The following is a 19,937-nucleotide window of genomic DNA, read 5'->3' on the forward strand; positions in this document are numbered from 1 at the left end:
TAGAAATAAAAAAAAAGGAAGTTAGAACTGACACAACGAAATATAGACAATCATAAGACACTACCACAATTATATGCCAAGAAAATGAACAACCTAGAAGAAATAGACAAATTCTTACAAAGGGACAACCTTCCAAAACTGAAGAACTATATGTAAATAAATGAAATACTAAATACTAAATGAAATACTAAAAATTATAGTATTATTATTCTTTAACACCATATTAAAAAATAAACTCAAAATGGATTAAACACCTAAAAGTAAGGCTGGATACTATAAAACTCCTAGAGGAAAATGTAAGCAAAAGACACTTTGACAAAAGTTGTAGCCATATCTTTTTTGATCACCTCCTAGAGTAGTGAAAATAAAAACAAGAAATTAATAAAGGGGACATAATTCAACTTAAAAGCTTTTGAAAAACAAAGGAAATCATAAAAAAAACCAAAAAGACAATACAATCCAAAAATTTGAGAAAATATTTGCAAATGAAACAACCAACAAGGGATTAATCTCCAAAATTTACAAACACCTTATGCAGCTCATTATAAAAAAATTAAAAACCCAATCAAAAAGTGGGCAGATGATCTAAATATACATTTCTCCTAAAGGAGACAAATGGCCTAAAAGCACATGAAGAAATGCTCAACATCGCTAATTATTAAAGAAATGCAAATCAAAACTACAATGAGGTGTCACCTCACACCAGTCAGAATGGCCATCCTCAAAAAGCTTACAAACAAAAAATGCTGAATAGGGTGTGGAGAAAAAGGAACTCTCCTACACTCTTGGTGGGAATATAAATTGGTACAACCACTATGGAAAACAGTATGAAGGTTCCTTCAAAAATTAAATATTAACTACCATTTGATCCAATAATCTTACTCCTGGACATATATCCAGAGAAAACCATACTTTGAAAAGATATATACATGCCAGTGTTTACTGCAGCAATGTTTACAATAGCCAAGGCATGGAAGCAACCTAAATGTCCATCAACAGAGGAATGGACAAAGAAGACATGGTACCTATATACAATGGAATAGTAGTCATCTATAAAAAGAATGCAATAATGCCATTTGCAGCAATATGGATGGACCTAGAGATTGTCATAGTAAGTAAGTCAGAGAAGGACAAATGCTATATGCTATCACTTATATGCAGAATCTAATAAAGATGATACAAAAGAACTTATTTATAAAACAGAAACAAGCTCAGTTTTCAAAACCAAACTTATGGTTACCACAGGGGAAACTGTGGGGAGGAGGGAGGAATTGAGAGGGTAAAACTAAGATATACACACTACATTATAAAACAGATGATTAAGACAGTGGAGAAGTAAGACGAGGCACTCGCCTTCTCCCACAAACACAATCAAAAAACCCATCTAATTTAGAACAATTCCCATAGAACATCTACTGTATGCTGGCAGAAGACCTTAAACCTCCAAAAAGGACAAGAAACCTTCCCCGTAACTGGGTAGGACAAAAGTGGGGTGGTGGGAGAATGGAATCAGGATGGAACAAGCACACCTGAGAGGGAGCTGTGAAAGAGGAAAGGCACCCACACTCTGGGAAGTCACCTAACTGACAGGAAGATCAGCCAATATGGAGGGACCCCAAAGCCTCAGAGGAAAGCACTGCAGCTAGACTGAAGAGGGCAAAGCAGGGTCAGGGCCACAGGACCATTGGTACCACCTCTTGGAATACCACAGCCTGGGATGCTTAGAAGGGAGATGGGCACAGAGACTCAGAATATGGAGGTCAATTCCAGGAAGAGGACTAGGGTTGGTTGTGCACACAGCCTGAGGAACTAGGGAGCAGTGCGCCAAGGGCTGGGGAGCAGAGCACCACAGCCAAGGGAAACTCAGGAGAAGCAAGGCCCCATTGTTAGGGAGGACAAGAGGAAGAGGCCCGGACCCTCATAAGAATATTTCTCTCTGTGCAAATGCAGACTCTTGGAGGGTGGGGCTGTGGGCAGTGAGGCTCATCTTGCACATGCTAAGGGTAACAGGACCCCCCCCCCCTTCATAGCAGGATACTAGTTGGCGGTGCCTCCTGCATGGGATAAGTGTGATGGGAAGCCTCATGCATGGTCTACAGGCAGCAGGGACAAACCACCACAGTCATCTCAGACTCCAGAGGTGGACATGGCCCACCACCACTAGGGGTCTGTGAACAGGAACCACCTGTGGCCCCAGTCACCTCAGAGATCAGCACAGAGGAGGGCAGTACAACTGAGCACCACCCATTGTTGTTCTCACTCGCCTGGGAAAGCACTCACCCTGCCACTGCCAAATGCTCTGGGTGCTGTGTACACCTGCCTTAGAGTCATTGCCACTTCCCAGAGTCCTGCAACCAGAAGAAGCCTGTGCCACCTCCCTGTGGGTCCTCGCCACTGTCAAGGGCACAGAAACCAGGTACAGGATAGCCCATATGTATGGCCTACACATGCCTCCATCTCCCCAGAAGCATGTGCAGGCCATACGTCAGCATGAGTATGACATCCTGCATACACTGAGGAAAGAGACAGTTGGCATTCAAACCAGAAGCAGCCCTCATGCCAAAAATAAATAGTAAATCTTCACAAAATACCCAGGGGCACTCTCACATATAAATATCCCTCTAGGAGTTCCCATTATGGCCCAGTGGAAACAGATCCAACTAGGAACCATGAGGTTTTGGGTTCGATTCCTGGCCTCACTCAGTAGGTTAAAGATCTGGCATTGCCCTGAGCTGTGGTGTAGGTTGCAGACATGGCTCAGATCCTACATTGCTGTGGCTGTGGTGTAGGCCAGCAGCTGTAGCTCTGATTCAACCCCTAGCCTGGGGACCTCCATATGCTGCAGGTGCAGCCCTAAAAATCAAAAAATAAATAAATAGCCCTCTAAAACTACAGTAGTTTTTTCCCCTAAATGCACAGAATAAGAAAAATAAAAGCAAAATGAAGAAGCTCAGGAACCATTCCTAGTTAAAAGAACAGGAGAATTCCCTGAAGGAACACACAATGAAACAGACCTCTGCAGTCTAACAGATATCCAGTTTATAAAGAAGATAGTTAAAATGCTGAAGGAATGAAGAGTGAATATGAAGGAATTAATGGTGGATATGAAAAGTAACGCAGATTACTTTAAAAAGGAACTAGAAAATATGAGGAGCCAGGAATAATTAGAAAATCCATTTGCAGAGATGCAAGCTGAGTTAAAGACACTGAAGAGAAGATTGAATAATGCAGAGGAATGAATAAATGACTTGGAAGATGGAATAATGGAAATCACCAATCAGGACAGCAGACAGAAAAACAAATGAAAAAACATGAAGGCAATATAAAAGATCTGTGGGATAATATAAAGCGGGCCAATCTATGCATAATAGAGATTCCAGAAGGAGAAGAAAACGAAGAGGGGATTGAAAAAATATTTCAAGAAATTATGGGCAAACACTTTCCAAATCTAAAGGAAACAGATATGAAGATATAGAAAACAAGAGCTCCTCAAATAAGTTGAACCCAAACAGGCCTACAAGACATATTGTAATAAAAATGTCAAAAGTTAAAGAGAGGATTCTAAAAGCAGCAAGAGAAAAACAAAGGAAACCTCCATAAGGCTATCAGCTGATTTTTCTGCAGAAACACTAAAGGCCAGAAGAGAGTAGCAAGATATATTCAAAGTTCTAATAGGGAAAACATATGCAGCCTAGAATATCACTTTAAATAGGAGAAATAAAGAATTTCTCCAACAAACAAAAACAAAGAGAGTACAGCAATACTAAACCCATTCTAAAAGAAACACTGCAAAGGCTCCTCTAATTAAAAAAGAAGTAAGAAAAAATAGGATGGAGGAAATCACAATTGAAAAGTAATCATTTCAATAAGCCAGTATACAGATCTAAAAGGAAAAACAAAACTATTGTAAAAGCAACATTAAACACAAGAATATACATGAAGATGGTGAAAAAAAAATCAAAATCGTAGAGTCTGGGGAAGAAAAGTGATAAAATCTAGACTCTCTCTCTCTTTTTTTTTTGTCTTTTTGCCTTTTTGTAGGGCTGCAACAGTGGCATATGGAGGTTCCCAGGCTAGGGGTCTAATCAGATCTGTAGCCACTGGCCTACACCAGAACCACAGCAACGAGGGATCCGAGCCGTGTCTGCAACCTACACCACAGCTCATGGCAACGCCAGATCCTTAACTCACTGAGCAAGACCAGGGATTGAACCTGCAACCTCATGGTTCCTAGTCGGATTTGTTAACCACTGAGCCATGATGGGAACTCTTTTTTTTTTTTTTTTTTTTTAAAGTGCTTGAGGCTTTATGACTATCAGGCTAAAGCAAGCAGATATAGGAAGGAGTTAACATACATGAAAAACAGGGCAACCATGAATCAAAACCAAGCAGTACATTCACAAAAACTAAAAAGAAGAGGACACAAGTATAAAATAAAAGGAACTCATCCAACCAAAAAAAGAAAGGAACAAAGGAGAAACATAGAATCAACTGAAAAATAAGGTTTAAAATGTCAATAATTACATATTTATCAATAATTACTTTAAATGTCAATGGACTGAATGCTTTAATCAAAAGACACAGAGTGGAAGACTGGATAAAAATCAAGAGCCTCCAATATGATTCCTACAAGAGATTCACCTTAGGGCAAAGGACACATATAAACTGAAAGTGTGGGGATGGAAAAAGGTATTTCATGAGAATGGAAAGACAGGAAAGCAGGACGTGCAATGCTCATACGAGACAAAATAGACATTAAAACAAAGGCCATGAAAAAAGACAAGGATGCTATTTAATGACAAAAGGATTTTTCAAGAAGAGGATATTACAATTGTCAATATATATGCCTCTAATACAGGAGCACCCAAATATATACAACAAATACTAACAGAGATAGAAGGAGAAATTGATGGGACTACAATAATAGCAGGAGACTTTCATACCCCACTCATGTCAATGGACAGATCCTCTAGACAGAAAATCAATAAGGCAACAAAGATCTGAAATGACACAATAGAAAAATTAAGACTTAATTGACAATTTCAGAGGACATTTCATCCAAAAAAAAATCAGCATATACATTCTTTTCAAGTGCATGGAAGATTATCGAGGACTGACCACATACTGGGGCACAAAACTAACCTCAACAAATTTAGGAGCACAGAAATTATTTCTAGCAATTTATCTGACCACAATGCCATGAAACTAGAAAATAACCGCAGAAAAAGAAATGAGAAAAAATTGACTGCATGGATACTAAACAATATGCTACTGAAAAACCAGTGGGTCAAGGAGGAAATCAAAAGGGAAATTAAAAAATACCTTGAGACAAATGATAATGAAAACACAACCTTTCAAAATCTATGGGATGCCACAAAAAGTTCTTAGAAGTTCATAGTGATAGAGTTTTCCTCAAAAAAGAAGAAAAACACAAATCAACGACTTAACCTACCACATAAAAGAATTAGAAAAATAACAAAGAAAACCCATAGGCAGCAGAAGGAAGGAAATCTTAAAGATCAGAGAGGACATCAATGAAATAGGGTTTCAAAAAATAACAGAAAAAAAATCGATAAAACCAGGAGGTGGTTCTTTGAAAAGGTAAACAAAATCGACAAACCTCTGGCCAGACTCACCAAGAAGAAGAGAGAAAAAACCCAAGTAAACAAAATAAGAAATGAAAAAGGAGAAATCACAAATACCGCAGAAATACAAAAAAAAAAAAGTAAGAGAATACTATGAACAATTATATGCCAATAAATTCGACAACCTAGGAGAAATGGACATCTTTCTAGATACTTACAGCCTGCCAAAACTGAATCAAGAAGATATAGATCAAGTGAATAAACCAATCACTAGAAATGAAATTTAATATGTAATAAAAACACTCCCTACAAATAAAAGTCCAGGACCAGACGGCTTCACAGGCAAATTCTACCAAACATACAAAGAGGAACTTATACCCATCCTCCTTAAACTTTTATAAAAGGTTGAAGGAGGAACACTCCCAAAGACATTCTATGACGCCATCACCCTAATACCAAAACCAGACAAAGATACCGCCAAAAAAGAAAACTACAGGCCAATATCTTTGATGAATATAGATGCAAAAATTCTCAACAAAATTTTACCAACTAAATCCAACAACATATAAAAAAGATCATACACCATGACCAAGTGGGATTCATCCCAGGTTCACAAGGATGGTTCAATATACACAAATCAATCAACATCATACACCACATTAACAAAAGTCAAAAACCACATGATCATCTCAATAGATGCAGAAAAAGCATTTGACAAAGACCAACATCTATTCATGATAAAAACTCTTACCAAAGTGGGTATAGAGGAAACATACCTTAACATAATAAAAGCCATTTACGACAAATCCACAGCCATTATAGTACAATGGAGAAAAGCTGAAAATCTTTCTTCTAAAATCTGGAGCAAGACAAGGATGTCCACTCTCACCACTTTTATTCAATGTAGTATTGGAAGTCTTAGCCACAGCAATCAGACAAAAAATAAATAAATAAATAAAAGGCATCCAAATAGGAAGAGAAGTGGTAAAACTGTCACTGTATGCAGATGACTTGACACTATATATATATATATATATATATATATATATATATATAACCCTAAGGACTCCACAAAGGAAACTACTCAAACTGATCAATGAATTCAGCAAAGTAGCAGGATACAAGATTAATATTCAGAAGTAGGATCCATTTTTGTATACTAACAATGAAATATTAGAAAAGGAATATAAAAATACCTTTTAAAACCACACCCCAAAAAATTAAATACCTAGGAATAAACCTGACCAAGGAGGCGAAAGGCTGAGAACTGTAAAACATTAATCAAGGAAAATAAGGAGGGTCAAAGAAGTGGAAAGATATTCCATGCTCCTGGCTTGCAAGAATTAACATCATTAAAATGGCCATACTACCCAAAGCAATCTATAGATTCAATGCAATCCTTATCATATTACCCATGACATTTTCCACAGAACTAGAACAAACAATCCAAAAATTTATATTGAACCAAAAAGACCCAGAATTGCCAAAACAATCCTAAGGAAAAAAAAAAACAAAAAAAAACAAAACAAGCAGGAGACATAACTCTCCCAGACTTCAGACAACATTACAAAGAAACAGTAATCGAGACAGTATGGTACTGGTACAAAAACAGACATACAGACCAATGGAACAAAATAAAGAACTCAGAAATAAACCCAGACACCTATGGTCAATTAATTTTTGACAAAGGAGGCAAGAATATACAATGGGAAAAAGACCATCTCTTCAGTAAGTGGTGCTGGGAAAATTCAACAGGAGCATGTAAATCAATGAAGCTAGAATACACTCTCACAGCATGTACAAAAAGCAAACTCAAAATGGCTTAAAGACTTAAACATAAGATATGACACCATGAAAATCCTAGAAGAGGAGTTCCTGTCGTGGCACAGTGGTTAACGAATCCTACTAGGAACCATGAGGTTGCGGGTTCGGTCCCTGCCCTTGCTTAGTGGGTTAACGATCCGGCGTTGCCGTGAGCTGTGCTGTAGGTTGCAGACGTGGCTCGGATCCCATGTTGCTGTGGCTCTAGTGTAGGCCGGTGGCTACAGCTCCGATTGGACCCTAGCCTGGGAATCTCCATATGCCGCAGGAGCGGCCCAAGAAATAGTAAAAAGACAAAAAAAAAAAAAAAAAATCCTAGAAGAGAACATAGGCAAAACATTCTCTGATATCAACTGTACAAATGTTTTCCAGGTCAGTCTCCCAAAGGAATAGATATGAAAACAAAAATAAACCAATGGGACCTAATCAAACTGACAAGCTTTTGCACAGCAAAGGAAACCATAAAAACAAAAAGACAACCTACTGAATTGGAGAAAATAGTTTCAAACAATGCAACTGACAAGGGCTTAATCTCCAGAATATAAAAACAACACATATGACTCAATGGCAAAAAAAAAAAAAAAAAAGAAAAAACCAACCCAACTGGAAAATGGGCAGAAGACCTGAATAGACATTTCTCCAAAGAAGACATACAGATGGCCCACAGGCACATGAAAAAATGCTCAACATCACTAATTATTAGAGAAATGCAAATCAAAATTATGGCCATCATTACTAAGTCTACAAATAACAAATGCTAGAGCGGGTATGGAGAAAAGGGAACCCTCCTACACTGTTGGTGGGAATCTAAATTGGTTCAACCACTATGGTAAACAGTATGGAGGTTCCTCAGAAAACTTAATATTGAACTACAATATGATCCAGCAACCCCACTCTTGGGCATATATCCAGACAAAAATTTCATTGAAAAAGATACATACACCCCTATGTTTATTGCAGCACTATTCACAATAGTTAAGACATGGACACAACCTAAAGGTCCATTGACAGATGAATAGATTAAGAAGGTGTGGTACATACACACAATGGAGTACTACTCAGCCATAAAAATGAACAAAATAATGTCATTTGCAGCAACATGGATGGAACTAGACACTCTCATACTAAGTTTAATCAGAAAGAGAAAGACAAATGTCATACGATATCACTTATATCTGGAATCTAATATATGGCACACACAAAAATGCACCTCTATATAGAAAAGAAACAAGACTTGTGATTGCCAAGGGGGAGGGCAAGAGAGTGGGATGGACTTGGAGTTTGGGGTTGGTAGATGCACACTATTTCATCTGGAATGGCTAAGCAATGAGATCTTGATGAATAGATAGCACAGGGAACTGTATTTAATCACATGTGATGGAACATGATAGAGAATAATGTGAGAAAAAGAATGTATGTAAATATATATATATTTATAACTGGGTCACTTTGCTCTACAGCAGAAATTAATACAACACTGTAAATCATCTATAATAAAAAATTTGGGGGAGGTCCTCACCTATAGCATATGGAAGTTCCCAGGCTGGGGTCAAATCGGAGATGCAGCTGCCAGCATACACCACAGCCACAGTAATGAGGATCCAAGTTATGGCAGCGACATACACCACCGTTCACAGCAACGCTGGATCCTTAACCCACTGAGAGAGGCCAGGGATCAAACCCATATCCCCACGGTTACTAGTCGAATTCATTTCCACTGAGCCACAACTGGAATTCCCTATAATAAAAAATTTTTAAAGAAAAATAATAGATGATTAATGAGAACCTACTTTATGGCACAGGGAAACCTACTCAATAGTCTGTAATAACCTCTATGAGAAAAATGAATGTATATATGTATATGTGTAACTGGTTCACTTTGCTGTACACCTGAAACTAATACAACATTGTAAGTCAACTGTACTCCAATAAAATTTTTTTAAAAGAAAGAAAAAAGAGAAATTAGGCAAGAAGGAGAGAAGGATGGAGGGAGGGAATGCATGAAACTGAAAATCAATCATCCATTATCACTCTGGATTCGTGGTTTAATAAAGCTCAGCTCATCATAGGTAAAGCATTAACACACACAGGACAAGTTAATAGAAATAGAATAAGAGAAAGGGAGGACTGAGCACTTACTAAACACTAAGTAGGCATTAGGCTAAGCATTTGACAAATATCATCTCCTTATGCTTAAGGAACACCACAGGTTCAAAATTCTGGCACCACTATTCACTAGTTCTGTGATTTTTGGATAAATGTACTCAGCTCTAAATGGGGTGACTCATCATCTCACAAGGTGGCATGAATATCATGCAAGAGAATTCATTTCAATGTACATAGTTTGTTATGTGATCAATGAGTTATTATCATTCTTTGACCTTGCTTTTATAATATCTCTCCCTCCCACAAAGCTCCATGAGTCCGAAAGTCATGTCTCTTTTGTGAAGTTTATTATTCATTTTGCCCTGAAAATGCCTGATATTTGCGTATAGTAGGCACACAGTAAATACTAGTTGAATAACTGAACAGTATCATTTAATATGGGTACACTTTTGGTTCTCAAAAAGAGGGGATGAATTCTCATAGATGTACTGGTCCATTCTAAGTTTTTTGATTCTCTTAAGGGGATGTCATTCTTAACCACAGCTTAATTACCTGTTAACTAAAAGATACAGGTCTGAGGGGGAAATGGAGACTTACTAATCAGCAGGCATGAAGTTTTAGCTAAGCAAGATGAATAAGCTCTAGAATTCCCTGAACATTGGACCCATAGTCAGCAATAACATGTGTTACTCTTAAAATATTTGCTAAGAAGGTAGATCTCATTTTAAGCATTCTTACCACAATAATTTTTTAAATCTTTCAGGAAATGCAAAATATAATAGAAAATTAAAGATCAAATATATGGACAAACAAAACGAAACAAAAAAAAGCAAACATATGGACAAGAGGACTGATTGATTACTTAACATTTTATTTTTATGCCTTCATATCTTGAGATAAAACATAATTTGCACATAGCAAAACTAAAAATGGTTTATGACTGTTAAAAATTTATGTTTGTAGAAATAAGGTGTTTATCAAGAAGCATCATTTTATAGACAAAAAAACTAGTAGATTATTCAGTCCTTGCTAATGTGATGACTTTATAGTCTCTTATGTACTTACTGCATGTGGTATTATTTGCTGATTTAGAAAAAAAAGTATATTCTACTTAAGTCTTAGTAACAGCTAACAGTTATTGAGTACCTGCTACATGGTTTTGATATACTAAATTACATACTTCTCATACCACTCCCATTATTTATTTCCCAGGAGTTCCCATCATGGCTCAGCAGTTAATGAACCTATCATCCACGAGGACACGGGTTCAATCCCCATGCCTCACTTAGTGGGTTAAGGACCCGGCATTGCCATGAACTGTGGTGTAGGTCTCAGACACGGCTTGGATCCCGTGTTGCTATGGCTGTGGTGTAGGATTGGACCCCTAGCCTGGGAACCTGTATACGCTGCGGGTGCAGCCCTAAAAAGACAAAAAAAAAAAAGAAAGAAAAAGAATTCATTTCCCATGTCAGGAATGATTTACCCATTTCATAGGTGAGGAAACTAAGGCATAAACAGGCTAAACAACTGGTTCAAAGCCATACAGTAGTAATTAGTGGATCTGAGATTCTAATCTATGTATCTTAGTCACTGTATTATAAGAAACTTGCACCCAATGAGACACATATCTAATAAAATCACATTTTTTGCAGGATTTTTTTTATTCAACACATAGTAAGAAATGCATTTCACTTGGTATTATACATTCTCCATCTGCCTTTATATTATATACTCAGTAAAAGTTTCACATAAAAATACTTGTCCCTACTATGTGTAAAATTCTGATATATTCAATTTTATTCTGTTATTTTTCACTAAAAATTTCTAACTGAACCCCAAATTGTGTACACTTGTGTTTGTTTCATAATCCACTAATGGTTTGAGACCCGTACTTTGGAAAACCATCATACTAAGGGATATATTAAGATACACTAACAGAAAATGAAGTTAATAACAACTAGGGATGGCATTTATTAAGTGTATACTATGTACCAAAATACTATCATTTATATTTATGTATAATATCCTCAATTTTCATTACAACCCTGAAAAGAATCCTAATCTTTTTCACAGAAGAAACCAGGATGGGTAAAGGCTAAAAGATTTGTCCTGTACAGATTAGCTTGAGCAAACATTCCTTCCACTTAAATGTATTATTAAATAATGAAATCTGTGTTTTAAAAAGACGCAGTTTTGCATTTCACTAGCAGGATACTTATTAAAAGATAGTATCTAATTCACAGCTACCCAGTTTTAAACTACGTTTTAAAACTTAACCTGAGAGAATCTATACTTAGGAAGGTGAGTTGAAGAATAGTCTATTCATTCTTTTCAAACATGCTACTATTATCAGTCAGATACTGCTCTAAATACTTACTATACAATCCTCATTTAATCCTCAAGATGACCTGGAGAGGTAGGTGCTGTAGTGTTATTAGGGCTACTTAATAAGAAAGAAACAGACATAAAAATTTAAGTCACACACACCTAGGGAGCAGCAAAGTGGGTTTCCAGCCTAGGCAGTCTGGTCTACATGCTTAACCTTTCACGGAGCCGTCTCTCTCAGGTTCAACCTAGACCAAATCTCAATGCCCACCTCCTCCATTCTATCTCACAATATTATTTTTGTGTATTTTGTTTTGTTGCGATGCCATCAGCCTGTTAAGAGTTGATGTGAGGTCCTGTATAAACAATAGCACCGTCATACTCAGCATTGTCGTTGTTTATCGTGTGCTCTTATGAGGACCCAGGATGAATTCCTGTCACTATATCAGAAAGATTCTACTTATCTTTAACCTTTGGTTGGTTTTATCTTGTAGCTACTGTGAAATGTGAAACTGACCAGCATTTCCCTACTGTGTTGGCTATTAGACAACTTATACTCAAGGATGTAATTCATGTCTCCACACTTATTTCCTGTCTTCTATTCCAATTTCTCATTGATGCTTGCTTAATTTTATTTGGTGGAGATTGATACAACTTTTATTTTTGGAACAAAATGAGAATACATAAACATGCCTGATGGCATACTGATGAGTTAGCTATTATTAACCTTCATACAGATGAGGAAATTGACATGTGACTAAAATACTTGAGACTGTAGCCTGTAGTTTCAACCTTAATATTATGCTGACATATTTGTAACCTGATTGTGCCCAGGATGCCTAAATTTGTATGGAGAAAAACTTTATAATTACGTTCACCCCTATGAATTGTGTGACCTTATGTAATACATGTAATCTCTCTGCCTCTGTTTCCTTATCTGTAAAATGGAAATTATATACCTACAACACAGGGAAGTTGGGTAGAATAAGAGTTAATTTATGTGAAGCGCTTAGAACAGTTCCTGAGACATACACACAGTATATGTCATCACCCTTACCATCTTCTCTTTCCCCGTCTCCTCCTTCCATCTTCTCTCTGATCGTTGTTGTTTATTGAGAATTCCCAACCCCTCTCAGAGGGTCACCTTTATTCCTAAGGACTCCTAGGAGTTCTCACCAGGGCTCACTATCAGTTTCCCAGGTGTTTCCCCTTCTGTCAGTGTCACTTGAGGGTTTCCGCCCCAGCCCTTGCCTGCAGCTACTAACCCTTGTGCCTCACATGCTTTCTCGATACTGAAAAACATGCACATCTGCAAAGTTAACTACCTCCTGGAGTCCTAAGACATTGCTTCTGCATCACAACCATGCCAAATCATATCATCTAAGCTCTGATGCAGCGTTTCCTTCTGCTCTGAGTTTCCTTTATCCTCTTTCTCTATGGAATTGACCATATGCTCATGGGGTATAGTCCAAACCCATGTCCTAAACAGACACTCTGCTGCCCTTCCCCTCCCATTGCCCTCGCCCCTCCTTCATGCAGTAGCTCCTTCCTTTGTTTTCCTTCTGTCAGTACCCATCCTACCACTTTACCAAACACATGTAGCCATGTATGAACCCCAATTTGGGATCAGCCGACACCCTTCTACCGACCATTGTCTGTTTTCTGTGTTGCTGAGTGCTCCCCAGTTGGATCACACATTGCTTGAGGTTGGAGAGCATGTTTGAGAATTCCTCACCTTCATAGCATTTAGTGTGGGACTGAACACAGAGACAGTTTTTAGAAAGAGTTGTTGGTCAATTGATTAATTGGCATTAGTCTTGATAGTTCCTGGCCAGACCTGAATAAGAAAGCTCTTTGGGGAAGGGAATATCCATTGTCTTAGGTAGAGTGACTTAGCACCCCAATTTATTTTAGGCTCTATTTTAGGCTCTATTTTAGCCCATAAAGGCCCCATGGCCCAGCAAACTCCCTGGTCCTGGGAAAATTAAGATGGTTGGTCACTTAGTACTAGGATTCCCCAGTTGGAAAAATGCCCTTTATGCTCCAGACCAGACACCAATACTCTCATTGCCACATTGGGTGTCTGCCCCTATATCCTTAGGCAGACACACACATATGCTTACTCACATGAGCCATCACACCATCATCTATCCAATGCTCTCTCAGCTTGTATCATGTCACATAAATCAGTGGTCCACAATTGCTTCAGACTTTACCGACCAAAGGAAAATGTACTTGTCATCTCAGCCTCTTCTCCCAGCTTGGAGACCTTCCCAGTCCTCCCTCTGTGACACTCACTTTTCTCTAATCAGCAGGGGGCCTGGGTAGAAACCCAGTGCTCTCAACTCTGAGAGGCTGAATTTCAGATATTGCTGTCTTCTGTCTTCTGAATCTTTGTGGAATGATCTGGATTTAATGCATTTTCGTATATCAGGTTGTCATTCTTAGAAAGTGACAGCTGAGGAAAATCCCTGTTATGTGAGCTCCTTACACCTTGTTATCTCCCCACAGCCATAATTGCTCTTTTCACACTGATGTTGCCAACCTTACCACCAGCACTTAGGTCCAGCACAGCATCACCATCTGTTCATGTGACACCAACATTATGGCCTCCCTCCATGCATCCCTAAATGGGGCTCAAGAAGGCACCAGAGATGACAAGTGTGCCAGCTGGCACCAGTGACATGAACCTCGACAGTGAGGAATCACGGCCCAGGACAGGGAGGAGGCAGGGAGGATGCTGATGGCTAATTGTATGCTGTCATCAGTGCTGCAAGGCAGACCTTTCTCCTCATAGAAGCAGAGTCAACATGACTGTGCTGTTCCTGTTTCCGCAGTAAATACATAAGCTTCTTTTTAAGATATGGTCAAAAAAAGAATGTTCAATAGAAAAAAAAAAAACCTGAAATTAAAATCTGAATTGTTCTATTTGTGCTTCTATGAATCTCTAACTGGCATAATTAAGGACTCTCCGGGCAGTTTGAGGATTGCTTAAAAACGACAAGAAAGGGTTTCTGGCTACTCCGGGGAGGAGCCAAAGCAAGTTGACTCAGGCTAATAGGTCATTTCTGTCCTGGGGCTGCTGAAGTCCACATCTGCCTCTACCACCCTGCATCTCCAAGGTTCTCTGTTCTTTATGTCCTCCTGCACTTGATTGATACATCCATCCATTCAGTATTCTCTGAATGCTGTTTCCAGGATTAAACTGGCCAAGCGCCTATTTAAGATTGTCTATATATTTCAAATTTAGACATCTTGACCTTAGCCTTTTTGTTGTTATTGTTAATTTTAATGTATTTGGTATTAAGAAGATTCTGTTTTAAAGTTTTCTAGTCTTCATTTTTCTGTTAAGTTTTCTTACATATGTGTGTGTGTGTGTGTGTGTGTGTGTATGTATTTGCTTTCACTTATTTTTACCTTTCTCTTTTTTAAATGGAAGTGGTAGTACAGATGCACCCAATAAAATATAATATTCTTCCTTAATGGAGGAAGCTAGATGCCGTTTTTATTTTTGTCCAATCCAGAAATCTCCCATCAATCCTGACTGTTCTCCAAGCAGATTTCTCCCAGGGCTGATGAAGCTGAGAGAGAAATATGTTTCCTACAACATGGGTAAGAGATACAGAAATCAGATCAGGCCTATGCAGGAGACAGACAGACAGACAGAGGCATAGCCCCAAAACTGTTAGAATGCTGGTGTTAGCTCCAAAATATTTGAGTCCCCTGGTTAGGTTCCCTCCCATCGAGTCAACTCAGTTGACCAGTGCAGCACAAAAGAAACAGAAACTTCATGGCTTTGACTTTATAAACTAGCTGCCAGCAAGAGCACCCATTGGTGGAGCAGCTTGGAAGCACCTGTCTCTCGTTCTTATAGGAAACATACTGATCCAAGTCTCTTCTCTGTTGCTAGAGAGAAGAGAAATAAAAATGCTTGAAATGGTAGAGATAGCTGGCATGAGCATTGATAATACACATGTGGTGCCAGTGAACACTTTCAGGCACAGAGAAACACATGCAAATGTCCAGAGGTTAATGAATGGTCAGAAGTTGTAACAGAAGATCCACTAGGGAAGAGGGGTATAAAATTCCAGATAATGGAATATAATCCTTATAGAGGGCAGAAACAAGTCAAGTGTAAGAGATAGTGATTGGAAAGTATGATTTGGGGCCTACCTGGAGATAAAGGTGTTGATAGATAGGGCCAAAATGTAACGACATTTATAGCAGAATGGTTAGGAGTTTGTACTTTAGACACATTATAGCTGGAGATGCTCAAAGGCTTCTGAACCAAAGAGGAAAGGCATTGAGTGAGAGAAAATGGACGACTGAGTGAGGATTCTTAACCCAAATGACCCTTTAAGAAAACAATGCTTCCTGCTAGAGTGAGGAGGAATTATAGAACTAATTCCCCAGAAGGAGAAACTTTGTATTGTGTCAGAGAGTGGGCAGAGTGTAAGACTCCAGCTAAAGAAATGGAAGTGAATGTGCATAGAGATGCTAAATGGTGCCTTTCTGCATTAGAGTTGAACTACTTTGCCTTCCCCCCACCCCAACTTTCCATGCTTTGTATAAGAGGCAAGGTCAGTGCCATGACACAGGTGTTTTTCTTCCTGGGGATCAGAAAATGTGGGTTTCTAGTCCTGGGTTTAACACTAACTATGTGACCTTGGATTAGTCATTCGAGGACCAGAATAAGAACTTTAGGCTAAATCTTCAAAAGAGTATGTTTCCCCTTTGCTGTCTCATATGTGCTTCCAAAGGGAACAATGTGAATCCATAAAAGAGGCACAAAGAAGCCCTACCAAGTTCTACTTTTTTCTCCCTTCATGATTACTTTGATGCTTTTAAACAAAACAACATTTTAAAATATTTTGTCTCCATTTTATTTTCCCTGCTTTGCTGATAGTCTAAGCATGTGTTTATTTTACTTGTTAGTAATCCAGCGGGGGTCAGTTCTCCTTGCTGGGCCTCAGTTTCCTCATCTGTGAAATAAAGATTTTAGATAGGAAGACCTCCAAGATCTTTTCCAGCTTAATTTTCTGTGATTTCATAACCTCAAAAACTTCTGTCCACCTTTATCACCATTTTAATCTTGCTCTTTTGATGTTTCTTAATACGAAAGAGAAAAATAAGGTTGGCATTTCCATACTCCCCAAACTCCCCATACCTATTAAAGGCTGCATCTAAACCTCCTTGAGTATCCAGGACATTTTTGAATCAAATGAAAGAATAACTGTGTCCCTTTTTGAGTCCCAACCTTATGAAGAATATACGTCTATAATAAGGTGTGATCATTAGCGAAGTCCTTTCCTGGTAGAAAGCATTCTGGAATAAAGGCAAAACCTTTTCAGAAAAGCATAAAAGTTGTGACTGAGACAGGATACCTGTACAATGTTTTCATCTGTGCCAGTAATTTAGGGGTGGTTTTGAAAATATCCCTTAAACTTTCTAGGCTTTAGCTTCCCTGTTCGTTCATTCCTTCATTTGTCATTTACCTTCCTCTAATACTTTATAATAAGGTAAGTCTTTAACCTTTTATGAAATTTTCTATGAACAGACCTCACATCTACACCTGGCCAATCCCTATGCCAACACCCTTTGACTTTCGCCTCTGTCCTGAATGGCAATATTGTCTCGGTTCCCATGTATCCTCTGGGAGGGACAGCAGAAGCTGGGTCTCTCTCTACAAGCCTTGCTATGGTCTGCCTCTTGGATTGGAGCTGTTCATTATTTGCTGGAAGGTTTATACGACAGATGTTACAAGGCAGACAAGTAAGCACACACTCCCCGAGCCTGGAGCACGCTGAGCCAGACACGTACACACTTGCCAGTACTAGCTCAAGGAGAGCTGCCGGGGTGATGGAGGGAGTATGCTCTGAGGGGCAGGCGCTGCTCCAAAGCCCAGCTAATGTCTCTATGTGGCCATGCTGTATTTTCAGCTTGTCATCATGGCTGGGACAGTGCTGCTTGCCTACTACTTCGAATGCACTGACACTTTTCAGGTGCATATCCAAGGATTCTTCTGTCAGGATGGAGACCTAATGAAGCCTTACCCGGGGACAGAGGAAGAAAGCTTCATCACCCCTCTGGTGCTCTATTGTGTGCTGGCTGCCACCCCAACGGCTATTGTAAGTACAGAAATAGATTTCTCTTTTTATCATCAGATCCTAAACATTTTCTGTCTGCCTTTCTCCTCTTTCCTCTATCCCTGGGCGTTCACCATATCAGACATGTCCTGTTTCAGCCAAAACAGAGTGAGTAGAGCTCTACATAAAATCTCATTTAAATGGGCCTTGTCTTTTATAAATGGCTTTTGCTTTTTTGTATCTGAATTTAAATATATCTATAGATTTTTTTTTTTTTAAAAAAAGCATGTTTGAATGTGTACATCAACAGGCATGATTGGCTGCTGTGTTAAGAATAGCTACTGTGCTCTTGAAAATAAACGCTGTGCTTGTGTTATGTTCAGAAGTGGTCTTGAATGGGAATGCTGGCCTTGATATAAAGACCCAGATCAGAGTGGAATAGAATCACCCAGGCCTGTGTCTCCTGCTCTTCTGATTGAACGTCCAGAGAGGCCAGAGATGAGAGAGACTGCTTGACCTTAAGTTTGCTGTGATTCATTCTTGGCTCTGGCTCTGCTCACATCACATTACATTCAATTAATTTGCAACTTTACTTTACTTTCATTGATTGCATTCTTCTCTCTTGTAAGGAAAAAAAAAAAACAAAACAAAACAAACAAAAAAACAAAAACGGCCAGACAGTCCTCTTAGGGAGACTGTTAGGGAGCATAAACCTCACAGATCTGTATTGTCTGGTAAAATGATTCAACACTTAGACATTTTGATTTTGATTTTAAAAATGAGTTTGAGAATGTTTCAAAATAAACATTTATGTCTGAACGTGCTACAAGGGCAGATTATTTGGGATGGCATCTCAGTTATTCCCCTGCTTTCTCTTCCAAAGCTGCCTCCCCAGTTCTCGTTCCTCTTGTCCTCTCCCACTCCCCTCTCTTTGGGGCAGCAATAAAAACACCAACAGGTATGCTGAGGAATGTAATGATTGCTCAGATATTCACTTCAAATACTGCTTTCTATGCAAATGATTTTCTTGTTGTACAATGAGAAATGGAATAGAATTTTGAGGAGAAATAATATTGACATAGTGAGTCATTGTACTTGAAGTTCATTTTGATCATTGAGCCTAGGCTTGACAAGCTGCCCCTTAAATGACGAGACCATGTGGTAGGAATTAAAGTCAGCAGTGATAAAACATGATCTATTCAACTGATTAAAAAGAAGCCTTGCTGTCCAACCTACCAGGGTTCACATTCTGTCTATGTGACTTTGAGCAAGTCATTCTACTGTTCCCTCCTGTAAAAATGGGAATAATATGACTGCCTATTTCACAGAGTTGTCATGAGACTTAAATGATTCATACAAATGACTTGGCACAGCATCTGGCTGTGGTTAGAAGTAGGGAAAACAAAGAACCAGGCTGGAAATTGATCTTCGCCTTCTTCAAAATCATAGACGAACTTCCTCTCCTTGAGCAGGAGACTCCACTGAGAACCCTGGTAACGCCTGCTCTTTAGAGTGATGGGGGTCGTGCCATCTCCCAGAGGAAGGCTGATCTCCAAATCCCTGTTACCTTCCTCTTATCCTTTCACACCCAGCCCAGGGCATAAGACCAAGTATAAAATACACATCTCCATGTATCTCAGATAAAACCTCGATGCCACAGTGTGTTCTACCTGAAATGGTTTACCTGGTGACTCTACCTGGAGACAGTGGGCTTAGTCTGGATTCAGACCCTGGTTTCTTCCTGTCTTATAAGCATATTTTCTCATGTTCTCAGACATGATTCTCTGAGTGATCAACTGACCTACTAACCTATTTTCCTCTCTTCTCTCCAGACCCAAGAAATATCATTGCCTAGGTTCTCCTATAATTACTTTTTGTGTTTATAGAGGGTTTTTTTTCCCCTTAAAAAAAAAAAAAAAAAAAAAAAACTAAGGAAGGCAAAAGAAACAGATTAATAAAAATTATAAACCAAAAAAAAATCAGTGAATCGAAAAATCAAATTGATGGCTAAAAT

The 19,937-nt window shown here is 38.7% G+C and overlaps 1 protein-coding gene across 5 annotated transcripts in view; it reads left to right on the forward strand.

The window, feature by feature from the left end:
* Positions 1-19,937, forward strand: part of PLPPR1 (phospholipid phosphatase related 1) — a 288,102-nt gene that overhangs the window by 220,530 nt on the left and 47,635 nt on the right. For 4 of the 5 annotated variants that reach the window (XM_021066769.1, XM_021066742.1, XM_021066759.1 and 1 more), the window contains exon 3: positions 17,777-18,091. In XM_021066769.1, coding sequence (XP_020922428.1) covers positions 17,777-18,091 — 315 coding nt within the window. The remainder of the gene's footprint in view (positions 1-17,776; positions 18,092-19,937) is intronic. The other variant, XM_013993715.2, reaches the window with a different exon arrangement.

Source organism: Sus scrofa, chromosome 1 (genome assembly GCF_000003025.6).
Source record: "Sus scrofa isolate TJ Tabasco breed Duroc chromosome 1, Sscrofa11.1, whole genome shotgun sequence".
Lineage (NCBI taxonomy): Eukaryota > Metazoa > Chordata > Mammalia > Artiodactyla > Suidae > Sus > Sus scrofa.